This window comes from Chlamydotis macqueenii, chromosome 2, assembly GCF_036417535.1.
Source record: "Chlamydotis macqueenii isolate bChlMac1 chromosome 2, bChlMac1.mat, whole genome shotgun sequence".
NCBI lineage: Eukaryota > Metazoa > Chordata > Aves > Otidiformes > Otididae > Chlamydotis > Chlamydotis macqueenii.
Window position 1 is genome coordinate 98,460,211 of NC_141557.1, and position 19,679 is coordinate 98,479,889.

General features: G+C 38.8%; 1 protein-coding gene across 1 annotated transcript in view; it reads right to left on the reverse strand.

The window, feature by feature from the left end:
* LOC147601734 (uncharacterized) overlaps nt 1–19,191 on the reverse strand; it is a 35,403-nt gene extending 16,212 nt beyond the window's left edge. Inside the window, exons 1-6 of the mRNA XM_086740496.1 lie at nt 19,087–19,191; nt 18,644–18,735; nt 17,580–17,648; nt 11,317–11,350; nt 4,076–4,126; nt 1,946–2,023 (exon numbers count right to left, since the gene is read on the reverse strand). Of these exons, the coding sequence (XP_086596622.1) occupies nt 1,946–2,023; nt 4,076–4,126; nt 11,317–11,350; nt 17,580–17,648; nt 18,644–18,718 (307 nt within the window). The 5' untranslated portion in view covers nt 18,719–18,735; nt 19,087–19,191. The remainder of the gene's footprint in view (nt 1–1,945; nt 2,024–4,075; nt 4,127–11,316; nt 11,351–17,579; nt 17,649–18,643; nt 18,736–19,086) is intronic.
* Between the last annotated feature and the right edge of the window lie 488 nt (nt 19,192–19,679).

The window sequence follows — 19,679 nt, forward strand, 5'->3', positions numbered from 1 at the left end:
CAGAGAGTCTCTGAACAGTCACCTCAAAAGATAAACTCCACCCCCTCCTGCTTTTTCTTCCTTTACCCCAATCGTGACTGCTGAGCACGACATTATGCAGCACAGAATATCCTTTTGGCCAGTTTGGTTCAACTGTGATGGCTGTGTCCTCTCCCACAGTCTCTTGCCCACCTTCAACTTACTCAAGAAGTGACAGGTGGGGACTTAGAGTGAAAAAAAGTCTTGATGCTGTGCACTGCTCAGCAACAGCCAAAACACTGGTGTGTTATCAACACTGTTATAGTCACAAATCCAAAACATACAGGCTGCTATCAAGAACATACATGCCGCTTTGAAGAAATTCAACTCCATCTCAGACCCACTACAGCATTAAACTGCTACCGTATGTAGAGTAATAGCAAGACAATTCACTAAACATAAATTCTCTGCTAGTTCTAGGAAATTAGCTACTTAGCTTTTTGTCAGGGAACTATTTCTCTCGGCCATCAGCACATGCTAGGAACACTAAGGCCACTGACAAGCAGCACTGCTTATCCTCTCCTAAGAGTTTCCTAATCTAGCAATTAGAAAGAAAGAAAACCTTAAAATGAATCTCATTACTTTTAGTATTCCCAAAGACAGTGAGGAAAAACATCTCACTAAACAGCAACGCCTGTATATCCTACCAAGTGGCAAATCACGAAGAATGACCAGATGACAAGTGGCCAGTGGCACAAAGTCCAGGTGGAGGGCAGTAGTTAGTGGTGTATCCCAAGGGTCAATACAGAGTCTAGTCCTGTTTAACATCTTCATTAATGACCTGGATGATGGGACAGAGCATACCCTCAGCAAGGCTGCTGATGACAGAAAACTGGGAGGGATGGCTGATACACCAAACGGTTGTGCTGTCATCCAGAGGGACCTCGACAGGCTGGAGAGTTGGGCTGACAGGAACCTCATGCAGTTCAGCAAGGGGAAGAGCAAAGTCCTGCATCTGGGGAGGAACAAGCCCGGGCACCAGCACATGCTGGGGGCCAACTAGCTGGATAGCAGATTGGCAGAAAAGGACCTGGGTGGACACCAAGCTGAAGATAGCCAGTAATGGGTCCTTGTGGCCGAGAAGGCTAATGGCATCCTGGCTTGCAAGAGGAGAAGTGTGGCCAGCAGGCTGAAGGAGATGACCCACTGTCTCCACTCAGCACCAGCAGGGCGAAGCCTGGAGTGCTGTGTCCAGTTCTGGGCTTCCCAGTGCAAGAGACATGGATGTACAAAGGGCCATGAATATGATGAAGGCTATAGAGTACCTTTCCTATGAAGAAAGGCTGAGAGAGCTGGGACTATTTAGCCTGGAGAAGAGAAGGCTCAGAGATCTCTTCAGCATGTATCAACACCTGAAGGGATGGTGCAAAGAAGATAGAGGAGGGGTCTTTTCCGTGGTGCACAGTGACAGGACAAGAGGCAATGCGCACAAACCAAAACAACAGGAGATACTGTCAGAACATCAGGAAACACCTTTGACTCTGAAGGTGACCTGAGCACTGGCACGGGCTTCTCTGAGAGGGCATGGAATCTCCCACCTTGGAAATATTAAAAAGCCATCTGGACATGGCCTTGGGCAACCTGCTCTGGGTGACCCTGCTTGAGCAGGGGGTTAAGAGCAGATGACCTCCAGAGGTCCCCTCCAACTTTAACCACTCTGTGATCTGTGGAAAGCTTCTTTACAAAGACGACTCCTTCGGGAACGAGTTATCTAACAATTAAGGTGTTTAAAAGAGGTGGTCTTTATAGTCCCCAGTGTATTAAGTTAAACTTTAAAACGTTTAAGAGGTAAGATATATCCCATAAATTATTCAATACATTTGCAGACAATAAAACAATATCTAAAATTCCATCTTTTATTTCAAAACAAAAGCCATTTGGACACAAATTCAAAGACATACCATTTAGAAAACAAAAAAACCCATACCAACTAGAGGTTCTTCTCTTTTGGGATCATTCATAAAATCCTTCAGACAGTTTATGTCCTTTGTGAGTCCTCTCTTCACTAAAGCAAAAAATATACATATAAAGAGATATTACACATTAGATAGTTTGCACAAAATCTCAATGATCTTAAAGGAGTTTCTAATGGAGACATTAGGAGGACAAACTTAATTTCCACTCTGAAATGCGTAAGGAAAATGGGCAAGACCTCAGTCACTCACAAAAATATTCCAACACTCTGTTTTCCATAACAATTTTACACACAATGAATTAATGTCTTCAAGAAAAGAACCAAAGAAGCAAAACAGATCTTCTAACACAATCCAGTTTACTGAGGAAAGATACCAAGTTCACATTCATAGCATGCCCCAGATCATGTCAGTTCTCATTTAAAGAACAAACAACAAAAAAAAAAAAAAAAAAAAAAAAAAGAGAAGAGAAAAAGAAAAAGCCAAGCCACTAACCTCCTTCTTCCCCTAAAACTCTAATACTCTTATAGCATACTGAGACTGCTTGTTTGAAGTCTGAAGTTCAGGAATCATACTGCCTTACATCTAATAAGGAACACAATCTTCACTAACACACCAAATGCCTCTTGTACTCTCGGCAGACCAGAAGCTGCACAACCGCAGTTAGGGTGTTCCTGAGCCTGAACCAGCAGTGTTTCAATTAGCTCACTGAGTTTTAATAGCTTGTTTTTTGCACTGCTTAAAACACTTTTAAAGTATTCCTAGTTAACTTGAGGCACCAGCAGAGTTCGGCTAAACGTAACTGCAAAACAATCTCTAAGAGGCGTTAGGTGTATTCAAGTGTTGGCTGTTACAAAAGAGCATGCTGAAGTGTTAAAAGACATATTTTACATCTGAGAAATAATGTGTAGAACTAGAACTCATCTTCCTAATTACATACAGCTGTATGTTAACGGACTGATGAGTTTCATATGAGTCATAAACACTGCTAGTTTCTTCAAGTCAGAGCAAACCAGTAGAAATACCACAAGCATTGAACTGTTACTGTATTCTTTCCTCCTAGGATGTCAGATTACATTTTAACAAAAAAAAAAAAAAAACCAAAAAAAACAACCCAAAAAACCCCCAAACAAACAAACAAACAAACCCACAAACCAAAAACTTAAGAAGGATAGGGAATTCCATGTTTGTTCTGAAATATTCATTCCATTAGGAATATGCTTGTGCTGCCATCAAGTGAAACTCCACGGCTGCACCCAAAAAAAAAAAAATTCACAAAGTTCCAGCATTAATTTATACAGAAAACCTCTTGCAATTTAATTACGGTAGAAAATACCTGATGGGACACCTCCTGCCACAGAAACAGTGTGGCCCATTCCCACTAAAACTTCACAGTCTTGTTAAAATCCCTCTCTGTTGTCTTTTGTCTGAGGCGATACGCAGCAGTAGCACAGTGTGACAGAGCCGACATGTAACAAGTTGGTGCCACATAATGACTCTACACAGACAGCTTGTTACCAACACGTAAAGGTATTATGCAGCTCTCATGCATTTGTGTGCCTGTGCAGTAGCTCACAGTGCAAGCTGGCTGTTCCCAAGCTGACAGTGAAAGGCATGTCGTCTTTTGGGATTAATATGGAAAGATCCACGCAGAAAAAAAAATCTCTATAAGGTAATGGCCATTTTCTTCTTGCTTCCTAACATACAACTAAATATTCTTGCCTCAGTATCATCTTGATAATAAAGAATCCATGCTGTTCTTGGTTTATATGCTTTTGTTTTGTCAAACTTTCACAGTATCATATGCGTACACATATTCATGCTGCAAAATTTTCTGCTGAAAACTCTACCAGCTAAAAAAAAACCATCAGCTAGATTCATTGACATCAGATGTTACCAGATAATCAGAAAGACAGAAACTATGTCTCAAGTTTGAAAGTCTCTCTGTGAAAATACTCTAACTTCTAAGAAGTTACACAAATTAACCAGTGCACAAAATAAAATCAATGGCTCAAATGTTTGGTAACTTGCATTTCTTCTTCCTCAACCATAATTAACCACCTGCTTTGGTCATCACCAAAACAAAACCACTGATTTCAAAGTTCCACATGAAAAAGGACATTAGCTCATTTATATTCAGCTACCTGGTCTCTGTGTTTCATACTTCATCGGAGTTCGGACTGGAGCTGGAGGACCTAGGATAACAGTTTGACAATCAGACTACTTCTTCTCATTTGCTTTTATTAAGTACCTAGTAGATCATCCAAACAAGTTAGAGAATTATCTTCATTTTGCAGTTTAATATAGGCTCAGGAATAGCAGTATTCCATCTCAGTACACTTTCCTTTTGTAACTTTACTGCTTTAAGTAAGAAAAAAGTCTTCATTTCCACTCCCCTTCCCTCCCAACACAATATACCAAACACAGAAATGTCACAGAAGCATAGAATATTCATTCAACTTTTATTTGATTTTAAGTGCTTTTTAAAAATTATTTTAACTATTCAGTATTGTGCATGACAGTCAATCTGTGATACAGGTACCCGACAGAAAAAACTTCTGGTCGACACATTTGGAGCCTAAATACAGTCCCAAAACCAATTCATAAAGTCATCAAACTGCATACAGACTAGTTTCTTCTTTTACACATGCTTCTCTACGTATTTTTAACCCCTCAGAGCTTCAAGTTGAATTTTTAGACATGCTTTTATAAACGTACTTCCACCCCCTTCCTTTGGAACTTCTTTCCATTGCCCTTGCTCTTCCCTCAAATCCATAGACACATACACACCACAAGTGCACTTTGATGATGTTTTCAATATTTTGTAAGTTGCAGCATTAAAGACTAAAACAAGATGACACACCAGTGGTCATTTACTGGAAAAAGTAAAAATTTAAGTTAAACTATATATTTGCCTGTGAAATTCCTATTTTTGAAGATGTTTTCCAGAGCCACGGCAAGTAGAACATGTTGTAATTATCAATGGTTTTCTCCTTCTGCACAAGATATGCAGTTAAGAAACACTTATCAAAACCGTAAATCAAATCAGAGTTGTAAACATTTTGCAAACAACTCCACAATATTAACATAAGGGAGGGCTATGAGAAAGCGTATTTCCCTTGATTCCTTATAATAAATTATTTATCCTTTTCAGTAAAAAGCTTCAAAGTCTCTGGTAGCATGAACAAAAGAAGATATCCAGGTACTCTGCAAGTACAAAAACTACTTAATTCTAGAGTTGCTCAGTTAGTGCCTGAAGACCAAGTTAGATTCCAAGTCCAGCAATCTGGAGACTGACAACATGGCCAAATGCTAAATGACATGAACAGGCATCTGTGAATTTTTAGTGCTTTGTTTTCTGTTTACTTCCCGGAACAAATTTTATTTGCAGAGAATTGCACCAGAAACAGTTCACAACGGAGTCTGTCTTAACATGGATGAGGTTTACCAATATCGTAAAGTTCAAAATCAAGTTATAGCTGCTACTATGACCAAAAGGTAGCAGTTGGGGTTTTGAGATTTTTTTTTCCTCTTAAAAAAAAAAACCCACCCAAACAAAAAGGAAACACTTAGCAAATATTATAATTACAGTCTGAAAAAGTTTAAAAGCAATTATGATCTTGAAGACACTCTCCCAATCAGCAACAGCAGGTTTCCAGGTTAACATTTATTTTATGTTTACTAGCCACATGTTTTTTTAACGCTAGTGTAAGTTATATTTAATAAGCATCTCAAAACCAAAACACAATAGGACTTTCCCTTAAAGCACATCAGACTGAGCAATGAGCTAAAAATCAGCAGGACTGTCAGGCTCAAAGGGCAACACCCTAACCTCTCAGTGTTCAGAAAGCAGAGTACCCTAAAGACTGACCCCAGGGCCCATAATGATTAACATCATAATTAATAACCTGGTTAAAGATGCATAGAACACCCATGGCAAATTCACAGACGAGTAACTGTCATTACAAGGGGATACAACCGATGTCACAGCTTCAGTTGAGCAGGACTTTGGGAACATTAAGGATTAAAGAAACCTTAAGAAACAGAATAAGAAGTGTAGAGTTCTGCAGCTGAAATAATCATATTCATGAGTCCACGCTGGGATCTGGCTGACTGAGCAGCTGCACTGTCAAAAAGAACCTCAGAGTTATGATGAGTAAGTTGAATATTGGCCAAAAGCATGCGTCTCGTAAGCCAGGCAAACCCATATTGAGATACTGCACAGGCAGCATGCTTCAGAATATCTTATCCTCCCTTTTTGGGGGGCTTGCAAGGCTGTCCAGTTCCATCCTTCTCCAGTTCAAGTGGGATGTGGAAAAACCAGAGAGGGTTCAGTGGAAGGGCTACCAAGACCAACAACCCAGGGCAAATAAATTATAAGAACAGGTTTAGAAGCTGGACTTGTTTGGTCTGGTAAAGTGGAGGCTAAGAGGAGATCTAATAGCACAGATACCTGAACAGCAGCTATCAAGACGAGTCAAACTCTTTGGGGATGTGACAACAGCACAACAAGTAGCAGCCAGAAATAGTTGTTTAGGAGGCACACATTAGATGTTAGGATAAAATTATTCCTTAAGACAGAGGAGCAACTATGGAGTGATTAAACACAGCTGGCAGACTCCCTGCCCTTGGAGATATTCAAGGCTTCAGAAAGCAAGTGACAATCCAGCATTGGTACTAATCCTGCTTCAATCAGGAAGTTAAGAAATTGCCTAATCAGTCTCAGGAAATCCCTCCCAACTCGTGATTTTATTTAGTAAGGGATATTTTCCAGATACTGGTTAGCTATATGAACAAAAAAAATCCCTTTCCTTTCAATATTAAATGACACAGTCCTGAGCATATTTCTTAGTTCTCCACCTTTTACATCTATACATTTATTTGTGATGCACACACATTCCTAACGACTGCCAGAAATAAAACAGCTGTGTTTCAAAACTTAAGGACAGTTTCAGACATTGTCAATTCAGTTACTCAGCAGCAGGAAAGAGACATTGGACTCAGCACTGCAGATTCACTTTTGAATACAAGACGTGAAGTGCACAAAGACTCTGTATTCCCTTGCATGAGGGAACTCCAAGAGATAGGTGGTAAGTGAGTTGGAGTAGTGTTCCATCTTAATATTTCTATCATTATAATTTCTGAAACACTTTCTCTTCTGGTCTGTAACTCAGAAAAGAGCTTCCATGTTTCCTTTATTTAAAAATGTATCAGTAGTATTACATCCCAAAACCTTATGTGTACTAATCAATGCTTGACAGACACTGAGCATGGAGGGACATGTTAAAAAAAAAAAAATTATCTTATATCATAAAGCCGAAATCTAACAAGGCTGTCATTGGCGAACCCAGGGCAGAAGACATGACATCTGTGCTTTTACTGGAGGAAGAACTTGTATCCAGTGCTGTTAAATAAATGCAGCTTATCTTCAGATCCTATTCCTCCCCTTGACTCCATGCTTTACAGAATGACCATAATGAAGCTTTCTTTACTCATGGTGCTACTTAAAGGTTTTAAGTTGAAGAATGCAGACACAGGTTGCCAGATCCAGCAACTAAACACCTACAACATCTCTCATTGCGCTTTTCAGTACTTTTCCTTTGTATCACTGTGAGGTAAGTACCGCAAGCTAACTCTGCATCTTCCTGTAACACACACACACAAAAAAAAGCCACAGACTGTGCAAAAGAATTCCAGTAATCCACTCTTCTTTGTGCCAAATTAATTTCATCAATAAAACTAGTCAGCCCAGAAATGTCTTTAATAGGGCTTATATCTACCTGAGCTGCTTCATTTTAGTAATAAACCACTGGATTTTGCTATTGTCCAGGGAACATCTGCCTAACATTTATATTGGCATTCCCCCATCATTTAATGCCTCTTGGTCAAAGCAAAAAGTTTTCCAAACTTCTGTCTGCTTTGCCCAAAAGGTCTCAGGAAAGAAAGCAATGTTCAGTCTCCTCCTCTCCTTAACCCTGAACACGTATGTGCAAGAGCCTCAACTAGAGCTGAAATAAGTCTTCCTTCTGTCCAATTATATAATTGTACAAAGAAATCACAATTGAAATTTATATACTAACTGAGCTCTGATTTAACTCTTAGCAAAGTCTTAGAACTTCAGCATATCTTCTCTTCCCACATCTTCCATTAAGCTGCTCTTCTCTGAACTGCTGGAGAGCAGACAAAAAAAAAAAAAAAAAACAACATCCCAAACAGCCAATTCTGTCATTACCACAAAAATAACTTGTTGATAGTTTTGCCATATGTAAACTTGCATAGTATCCTGATGTCTTTCTTACAGAAAGCAGTACCCCTCCAAACACAAGCATCTGCAAACAGATAAATTTCTCGACCTAACTGACTTCAAAGGCAACAAGACTGTACAGTTAAACAGTCAGGTTACTCACACTCACCACTTCTGGATTATGAGGAGGTACTTTTGATGAGTTCAGAGAGATCACTGTATGAGGCATGTCCCACTTGAAAACACTCAGAATCCAAGTAATTTGTCTTTTTAAAATTTGTTTTACAAGCATTGGTGGTGCTCTCCCTACTAACAAAGGAACTTTTTAAACATTCTGCAGCAAGGAAGATGTTGGTGTAAAACATTTTAAATGTGTCAAGCCTCATCCTCTGAGGTACCTGTTCTTCTTTAGACAGTGTACATTTCACACACTTGTCAGGTTTTGCCCCAAGGGATTTCAAAGAAAACTCATCCTTCACTTTGACAACATGCAAATATTTTTGTTCCTGGCTCTTTGAACTCCAGCTCTGTGAACATGCTGCCACATTTCACTCTCACTGGAGTATCTGATAACATGAACATTAGAACAAGATTGCAGATCCAGCAGTAGAAACATCTCGTTAATTTGTATCCTGAAATAATACCAAACTCATACTTCACATAGTGCACCTAATATAATAACGTCCATACTTTCCATGCTTATTCACAAGACTTCATTACTTAAGTCCACAAATGTAGTATATTTTTTGTTCACACTTACTATATATATCTGAAAACTAAGAAAAAATCATCAACGATCTAAAATGAAAAAACAAAGGCCAAGCAAATTCAGAATTTATTATTGTATCTCAGTGACAAAGTACAATGAATTTCCTGGATCCTCTGGCTCTTGAGGGAGAATTATTTGTATAACTGGTACGAAGTCCATGGGAGAGTTTCAAGTTCTGCATATGTACTGAATATATAATTCTGCATTGCAGTCCCCAAAATGAAATGTAAATTGCCATCTTTGAAAAGTTACTCAGGTGGAAAATTTTTCCACCTGCAAAACAAAAATCCACTCCACACAACTAAAACATACAAATAAACTTAATCAGGCCAAATTTCAGCCTCTTTTTGGACAAACAAATCCTAACAGTGGCTTGCAAATGAGCCTTCCAGCTCTGGATCTTCAGTGAAGTAGAATTCAACATGGATAAAGCAGAACACTACATCAGTAGTATGAATAATCATTTCATATTAGATGATGTTGATTGCTTCAAAACGATTACTGAGGCACAGAACTTTTGGATTAAAGCACAACTTGCAACACTTCTGACATCCCTGTGATGCTGGGACTCCTCCAGAAGTTAGCTCAAGCTTGTCTACCAAAGTTTCATGTCCAGATTCTTCACTTTAATAATCAGATATTTTAACTTAACTCTTCTCATTCTGTAAGATACCTCATAGTTGAAATACTCTAACTTAAGACATTTCCAGAGATGCTGTGTTTATAATGAGAATATGCTCTTAACCTGAATTCTCCACAGAACACTGACCTTGCAGTACATTAAGCAGTACTGTTTCCTAAAGGTGTAGATCTGCGCAACAGGCTCCTGTATTCCACCACTCTTGCAGTCTTGCTGCCACATCTTCTGTCCTCTTATTCAAGTCTCACTTTGTCCCATGCATCCTTTACATTACTTCTCCAAAACAAGATTTTATGGTCTTGAAGCAGTAACCTCTTCAGTTAATGAATATGACTTTTAATGACCACTTCTGATGAGAAATACAAAGAAATCTCTAGAAATCATTTTCCACTAAAAACACCAGCCCATAGCCAAACAAATCTGTCGTCATTGCTGAGGTATAAATACAATTTTGGAATGCTCAAATCCATTGGACTTTGGGGAGACCTACATGTTTTCAGAACTTTTTGCAGAAATTCTTTCAAGGAGCTTCATTACCAGTATTTCTAAAAAGAGAAGATCTGCACGCAGTAGTACTCATGTCTGCTGAGGTAAAACGTCTCACAATTGTTCACACGCTTGAATCTTACGTCTTGCACTGATATTCTCTTGTCAACCTCAAACCAAGAGAGCAGCTAATGAAGCCCAGTCTCTTAGAAAACGGACTCTGACCAGTGCTTTTCTAAATCTTCCTCTTGTGTTGATTCTTCAGGGTTCAGTAATCCGTAAGCTCAGCCTGCAGCACTTCCCGCAGCAGAGGACTGACACCACCACTCCTCTCTGTGCAGATGTGTATTTTCAGGAACCCTTGATCAACTTAGTTCAAAAAGGCCAAGAGGTTCAAAAGATACTGTGGAACACATGACAAAGCTAGAATGTAAGCCTTGTTTCTTAGGAGAACAGGCTAAGAAGATAAAGTAGAAGTGAAAGGCTTATTTCTTGTGATATCTGACTCTATAACCATTTTGGTTTTTAATCTCTTCATTGTGTTTTATCAGTACTCCCACATCTGCCAATGTTCTCAGCTTCCTGTACGTTAAAAAAAAAATCTTGTACATCATCATCAATGCCTTTACAACAAGATTTCCATTTCCACTGTGAGCTACTTATATCCCATGTTTCCAACCTTTCACCACAACTCTTATTTTCACTGACATATGACAGTCTGGATTGCTGTTCTCAGTTTCTCGGGGAAAAGATACCTCAACAGCTGAGTTTACCTTGAATAGGTCTTCACTACTCCAAATTCACTACAATAAAGAGAGGGAGAACGTTCCTGTGACGCAGCTATGCAACTCCACCATTAGTAGAGCTGCATCTGCAACAGTGCTGTGTTAGCCTGCCGATTTAGCTTCTTGGCATACTGCCTGAAGCTTAGCAGCAAGTGCATAAAGCTAACAGACAAGTGGGAGATGGTTTAGCCTGGGAAGGTAAGAAACTAAAATACTGATTATCCATCCCTCTACTAGATTGATAAAAAAATATTTAGATGTGGATGCTATAAAATAGCAGTTCACTAGATAGAAGTCTCCCAAGAATGTTCAGCATATAAAGAGAAACACAGTTACAGACACATACATATGGCAAATGCAAAAACCTGAACTACTAGAAAAGCAACAAACATTAAAATTCCCAAGCCATATCTATCCTAGGAGGCTGGAAACAAAAAAAAAAAAAAAAGAGTTATACTTACAATAGACAGTCTTGGGTCTCAGGGCTTTCTCTTTCTTTAATTATGAAGATGCAAGTCATCCCAAAATAGAATAAGAAAAAGACATTAATGTGCTGCACCGTTTGAAGGAAAAACCCTGTACTTCCTGAGAAGCCTTTGCAGATGAATTACATTACAGGCTAAAGTCTCCATCATCAAACAGGAAAAATTAGAGCCTTTATGATTTTCTGCAAAAGCCAGAAGTACTAACAGAAGTGTACTTACAGTTAATACAAGGTTAACTTCAAGAAAACCCTGTTATTAATGAAGTTTTAAGATATGATTATTGTTTGAAATGCAACATCTCACAGATGCCAGACAGACCCTTGAGTTCTGCATGATTACAGCTCCTAAGTTTTCAAAAGCTGTAGTGCCAACAAAAGAAAGGAAAAAGAAAACTTGCTCCAAAAGGAAAACCAAAGTAACAAAAAGCAGCTCTCCCACTATTTTGAGTGGATTTGGCCAAGCCAAATCTCCTGAAAGTTCCTTCATATCATGAAGCAAAGTAAAAGTGGTGTTCATCAGCTGAATCCAGAACAGATTGCTTTTTGGCAGAATTTAAGGAAAGAAGGAACTTAAATTTCCATCTCAGAACATGACTAAAACAATCCTGACTCATTTTGAAAGCTTTTTGGCAAATAAACACAAACTTGCTATTGACAAGGATGAAACAATAAGCGTGATCATTCTACCAGTAAGGCAGCTGTCTGCCCAGAGCAGTCCATGGAGTTGAGCACTATATTTTTAGAATTCAGTGGCATGGAAGAGATGCTGCACATCAATGTGACAATTCAGTACGAAGCAAGACTAACACAACACTTAATTGTTTAAGAAGTCAAACAGCTGTTCTTTCATTACAGTTATTAAAAAAAAAAAAAAAAAAGGAAGTCACCTAAGTCCCAGTATTGCCACAGATAGTGGGTGGCATGGTATAAGTACAGCAGGATTTTGTAAGCTTAGAATACTGACTCAGTTTCCCCTGCAGTTATGCTGCCACAAGTGTTTTCTTTACTTGTCATTCTACAGAGCTATACAACAAACAGCTGCTAACACCTAACTTTTTAGACAAGCATAGAAAACATTAGCAATTGTGAGTTGCTGCTCAAAGAATTTCCTCCTGACCATGTCCAGACAATCGACTGATTGCACTTGGATTATTGCTTTTGTTAATATTAAAAATGGAGTTCCACAACTGAAGATAATGGATTCATTTCACTTGTGACACATTCTTGAGGTTTCTTTAAAAAGAAAAGAAAAAAGAAAAAAAAAAAAACAGAAAAAGCAAGAAGCAAAAAACCCACAACTACATCAGGAATTAAGATTCTCACACATTAGGTAAGAAACATATTCTGTGTCATGTGTTGCAGGCAAGTTGCAACAGCTATTTTTGAGCTAAGACTATGAAAAGTTAGAGTAACTTTCAACAAAAGTGTCTGACTTTGATAAGCCAGAACTCAAAAACTGCCGGCTTTTAGGGTTCAAACTTCCCACGCAGACTATAATCCATAAAAGTTACTGCATAAATTCATTTTCCATACAATTCAAATTAATAGATTATCTAACAAAACAGTTTCACATGCATAGTTAAGTATTATGTAAACATAATCTAGTCGCTTCTAAATAGATACACTCTTGAAATCACATCAGTTAGATGTTAGCAGCCCATACACAAAAATTCTATTTATTTTAACTCTTCAAGCTCATATTAAGCAAATCAACTGTTTTTTTTTTTTTTTTGCAAAAGAAAAGCTCTACAGTTTAAGCCTCCTTGAATCACAAAGACAAGCTGTGGAACATAACAGTGCACTTCTTAAGACTAAACATAAGCAATACAACAGCAAGGTAAGTTTCCCGTAACTGAAACCTAACTATGTTAACATTGCAAGTTGCTACACAAAAACCTCCAACTAAAATGCATTTCCAGCATGGCTGATTTTAATGCCACATGAAAGGCCAGAAGAGTCGCCTGTACATCAGGTCTTTTCAAGCACAGGCTCTGATGCACGACAGTCAGGGGCAAGAGGTATAGCAGAAATGAGAACACTGAAATACAGAAGACAAAAACTAACAATTCTCTTCACAGATCTGAACATTCTTTGTTTCTAATCAGGCCGCAGAGTCCTGAATGCAGATTCCCCTCCTTTTGGAACACAATAGGCATTTCTGCTCTAACTCCAGAGGGCAAGGAACTTTGAATCCTTCATAGAATCAGAACAATCTTAAACTGTGCTCCAAAAACAATTCACAGAAGAGGCAACACACTTCTGCTGGTGTGATACCTGCAAACAGCTGTTCAAAACACAGAAAAAAAAAAAAAAGACATTCTACTCTAGCATTTCCCCTCTATCAAACTGATCAATAAAGCTAACACATTTGCAAAACCAGAATGAAATATATCACATAATATCATATTCCAGGTATATGCACTGCAAGTATGTTTTATCTGGGGATTGCTCTCTCAAAAGGCCTAGCTTTTTATACTCAGCTGTCAAAAAAAAACCAAAAACCCCACCAAACAAAACAAAAAAAACAAACAAACAAAAAAAAAACCAAACGACCAAGCCAACCAGCTTTCATGCATGATATCCCCTATTGCTCTTATAGACTTGGTCCAATGAACATCATTAGTGAACTTATATAAACATCATTTTCTAACCATTTTACCATAATGGTTAAAAGTAACATTCAGTTGTTTACAATTGTATGTAATACAAGCCAATTCCAATTTCCAAAGAGTTACGAACTCTATGCACATGTATGAATGCTTTTTTTTTGCCTAAGTCATTTTCCACCCTGACCATCAGTACCTGTTCAGCAACAAACCCACAAAACCAGTCAGTATGCAAATATACAAAGGTCATAAGGCACTCAACGAGCAAGATACACAAGCCTTGCACAGTGATCATCCCAACCTCACTATCTATTGTCCATCAGTACTTTTTACAGGGGGTTGGCATCATGAATTATCAGCACTAGAAAAAGTTAGATGTGTATTCTGCTTACTACTCAAGCTCCACTTCAGGGACACAGAAAGCATCATAGTCACGAGCACTGAATTCAGGGAGAAACATAAAAACCTCTCGACACAACAAAGAATCAACTTTCAAGGACAGAAACTAAAAGAACTCTAAAGAGGTACACCATATAGAATTAAAATACTACCTAGTATCTTGTAAATTAAGTATTTGAAGACTTGAAAACTTCTATGTTTACATTTCATGTATCATAGAACATGAAAACAGTTTTATCTAATTAGATAACTGATAATCTATTATTTGACTAAAGCAACTACTTGAAACTTAATCGGAAAAAATATTCACAAGAATTTCAAAGTACAAATGGAAAAGTTTTCAAATGAACAAAATCTAAGCTAGTAACAAACTAGGACAAAAGTAATTGCACTTTTGCTTGAACTATTTTAAAATTACTTCTATTTTATGATGTAATGTGTCATCTAGACTATTTTTATCCCTTGAAATCAATCACACATCAATCCAGTGGGTTACAGAGCATTAAGCTTGCAAATATACAAATGAAAATACAAATGAAACAACTCAGGCCTCACTTTCTTGTAAGAACATAGACTCAGCTTAATGCACCAAATTATTAGCCTCCAATACAGTCAAAGGAATTCCACAAGGCTTTAGTTATAGGCTTATTCTCTTTTAGTTTGGGAAATAACAAAATATTCCAGGTAAGAGTAAAATTTCTGTCAAATTTATAACAAATCTGGGTAGTCTGCCTGATCTGCCATGAAGAGATAGATACCATTAACATTTTCCTCTCCAGCAGCACTATATTAGGCACTCAGATTGAGAGTCAATACAGGAAAAACATCCTAAAAATCTCTACCTCATCAAAAGCAATATTTCTGGAGTCTGAGGAGTGTAAAACATGAATTAGATTATCTCAAGAAAAAAAAAAAAAAAAGAGTCATCTTAATTATTTCTTTATACATAGGTCACTAATAAAAGTCTCCTCGGTTTTACAGAAGCAATGTATTCAATACAATTTACCTAAGAAGTACACTTACATGTTTGGGAAGTGGCCTCTTTCAAAGAAATTATGTATTCTGGTACTACTGCTTAGGAGTCAATGCTACCAATATACCAATATATGGGCGAACAAACCAACCCAATATATAGAGAAGAAACAAAGGTACGCAGAGGTCATCTAGATAAATATCTTATCTACCTATCCAAAATCCATAATAACCAAACTATCCAGGTGACCAAAAAAAAAAACCCCAAACCAAAAAACTATATAGACAAAGTCAACCAAAGCATTCCTACAATTCTGTCAAGCTTTGCTAGTGCAGCTACTCAAAATAACACATTTTACTGTGAATAGCTATGGGAACTGGGAAATGTAGGTCAATGAAATGAGAATCATTCCACACACGTAGGAAGCGTTTACACTTGTTTCTTGAAATTTTCCCAGTGACTGTCTTTCTCCTGACGAAGGGTTATTTCTTATGTTTTTGAAACTTCCTCTGATGGAGGACAAGGACAAAGTATCTTTACCAATCCCATTTTAAAAACAAATGGGTAGCTGAAAGAAAAAAAAAAGTCATCTGACTAAAGTTACAAAAAACAGCTAGTGGGTTGGCCAGTGTCACAATTAGGTGGAGAACTACCACCTTCTCATCATTTTGTTTGGTTGCCAGGGCATCCTTTGGTACTATCCTGAACAGGAACTCCTTTAGTAAGGAACAAACTACAAGCTATTCAGTATCAACATCTAGCCTGTATCAAATAGGAATGCAAGCTCAGGACTTTTACAGTTACTGCAAACTTTGTGATACAAAAAAACTTACTGAGATAACTCAATTAATTCTGATCTTCTTCTGAAAAAAAAAATACAACAGATTTCATAATTTAAACTGAGGAATTAGAGGTTACTGAAAACAACGATGACATGATCTTGGAGAATTATTCCTACAGAAATGCAGCCATGTAACTTACCAGGACTCCACACTAACATTTAACAAGCATCCAGTTTTCAGCCTGCCTGATCCTTGTTCACTATCACTTCATTAACTCAGTAAAGTTTAACAGTTGTAGCCTAGCATACACCGATTTCCAAGAGTGAAATGGCAGGAAAAATACATGCAGATTTTCTAAGAAAATAATCACTAGTTTTTCTGCTTTAAAATGGAGAAACAGCAGTAATTGGATTGCTATGAAGGTTAGCTAGGAAACTAAAAAAAAAAACCAAACAAAACAACCCAGCCACAAAACCAAAAGACCTTGCATCAGCAAGAACATTTGGCAAAACATGAAAAATACCACAGTACTGTACACTTCTACTGGATCAACAGGGAACAAGACTGAAACCTGGGGGCATAAAAGCATTTGGAGAAAGTGGAGCCACTGGCTCAAATAAGAGTCAATGCTAGTAAAGTGATCAGCAAACAGGTAACAAAGTACTATTAATCTGCCTTGAAAACCAAGAGGTAGGGAGATGTCCCTCATCTATAACTGAAAGAAAAGGGGCACACAAACACCTGAGAAAGACAATACTGCATTTAGTTTTCAGTGTTTCAGGAAGAACAAAATATCACTAAGAAAATACCAGAGGAGGCACTCCAGTGCTACACCACCACAAACAATCTGATTACTGCAATCATAAGTAACAGAGGAATGTACAGACAACTGAATATTGGAATTTTAAACAAAAGATAATCGTCAGCTAATCAACAGTCAAATGTTCAGTCAAACAGCATTTATAAAAGCCTTGTCTACATCGCCTAATAACTTAAGCACAAAACAAGCAAAGGCACAAAACTAGGAAGTTGCTACTAAGATGCTTCAAACAGAACCATAGGACTTGGCAGTTGAGCCTATGTAACTCCTGCAGGAAAGCTAAATTGCTGTTACCAACAAAGTAACAAGAAAGCCAGTTTTAGTCCAAGTACAGGCGAGTTGTGTAGACTTGTAAAACATAGCAGTACTTTTACCAACTGTATCCAAAACAAAAGTTTGCATTCTTTCACCATCTGTGACTTCAGTGTAATTCAAATGTTAATTTCCCAATTAGCACACATTTACCTTTAGGTAGTGCTGATATTTCAAGTTACACAGCGCACAAAAGAGAGTCGTGAGATTCCCACCTCATCTTTTCCTTGCAAATTTTCAATGAGTTAGATAAGCACTTGAAGCCAAGTGAAATCAACTACCGATTTTTACAAGAATCTCAGATTTATGATTAAATTTGCATATATACTTAATATGGAAAAAGGTTACCTTTCTATGCTTTGCACCACGATAGTGCGACTGAAGACTTATAGAACTCATACATGGAACTTTACAAACCTAAAAAGATAAATTGAAAGCACATCTTCAGTTATGCTACGGATATTCTGTGGTTAGGGAGTTATAAGAACTGGAAATATGTCCATCTCTACAGCATAATTCTGAAGGTCGTCTTTGACTTGAACAGTACAATTTGCATGACATTTAGGAGAGCAGTATACCACTAAAGTGGCCAAAAACAGTGTGCAAACCTGTTCAAATACTTAAACATACATCTAAATACACTAGGTGGTATGAATCTTTTAAGAGCCTCCTCCTTACCATTTTTCGGATTCTTAGTTTTCTAAAATTCTCTCAGCTGGTAAGCTAACAAAAAGGGATTATTATACAGTGATTTAAAAGGCACAGAGACAAAATTATGCCCTAGAATAACTGCAACTCCCTTCATTATTACATCAAAGGGATAAGAAAAACAATGAAGACATCTGCATTTCATTAAGATCCACAGACACACATATACCATTACAATAATTAACAGAAGACAATACAGATCTACAGTTATTTCTTACTATCTTTAGCTAAAAAAAAAAAAAAAAAAAGCAATGACTAACATATACTAATATTGTCTATTCTCCGGACATATTGTCCCAGAAGTTTAATGGGCCAGGAAAAAAAGAAAATCATTGCTAGAACAATATGATTGACAAATTTAACACGTTCTGACCCAGAGTTGTAGCCTTTAAAGACAAATGAGCCTTTACAGTCACCTAGGAGAAACACCTAACAGACATTTGAAAGACTATAATTAAGGACCATTATATTGCGCCTGTGACTGCTCAAGAACAAACTGAATTCACAGAATCCTAAGATAAGTAGCTCTTCTAGAGCTCTCCAGAGACTGGTCACGTTATTCCCCACATTAACAGCTTCTCTCTCACTTACAAGTTTGCCACATTACACCTAGATTAGGTCTGCATTTCTAAGAGCACGGTCTTTAACACCTTAGGCCTGCATTTTAGCATATAGACCGAAAAGTCATCAAGAAACGCACTCACTTCACAATAAAATATTTTTTTTTCAGATTCTGGTTTGCCATCTTCTGGCTTAACTTCTTCAGTCACAGTGCTCATCCTGCAAAACTGGTTCACTGCACACAATGAAAGAAAAAAAAAAAAAGAAAAAAAGAAATGCAACTTTTTTACTCGGTACTTCCCAGCAAACAATTAGGGACGGGAGGGAAGCGCCTGTCGGACGAATTAAGTGGATTATTTTGCTTCAACGCATTTTCCGATGAAATCACCGTCTTTTATCACCAGGACACCTTGACAGCCTTCAGCCTTCCGGTAAAGGCACCCTCCCCGTCCGTCTTTCTGGAGAGGTTTCACAGCGAAGCCGGTCCCCGGGGAGCACCGCGCTCCGGCCGCGCACGCCCCTCGCCCTCCGCCCCCTTCCCCCGCCGGCCGCTGGACACACGGCGCCGCCTCGGCGCCGCTCTCACCCGCTGTCCCCCGCCGCCTGCTCTAGCGGGACGCCCAGAACAGGCCCGGCGGCGCCGCCGCCCCGTCCCCGAGCCCGAGCCGGCCGGTAACAACAGCAAAGCCCCAACGGCATCAGGGAGCCTCAGCTGTTCCCCCCCCCCGCCCCGCCCCATGCGTCAGTTCCGCTGCTCCATAGCGACGAGAAGACACGCGAAGAGAGCGAAACCAGCGACGGCCCCAGCGTCACGCCCCCGCCGATGGACAAGCAGCCAATAGGCAAGAAGCCGCCCGCCTCAACCAATAGGAAACCGGCGCTGCCTCGCGCGGCTGGCAGCCTGTGCTCTCCTCTCCCTCTCGGGGCGGCAGCCCCGCCCTCCCCGGCGGCTTCCTGGCGACCCCTGGCGGCCCGGAGGGAGCCAGCGCAAGGGCAGGGAGGGTTTCTAGCGTCTGGGCCTTGCGAAAGGGGCAGGAAACACGGGCGGCAACGGTTTTAATTTAAATGCAAATATTTATTTTAAAATGTCTTAACTTTACGCTTTCGACTGGTAATAAATGTAAAATATAATTTAAGAAATACACTTGAAAGTTCCTTCTAAAAGCAGACGGAGAAAAC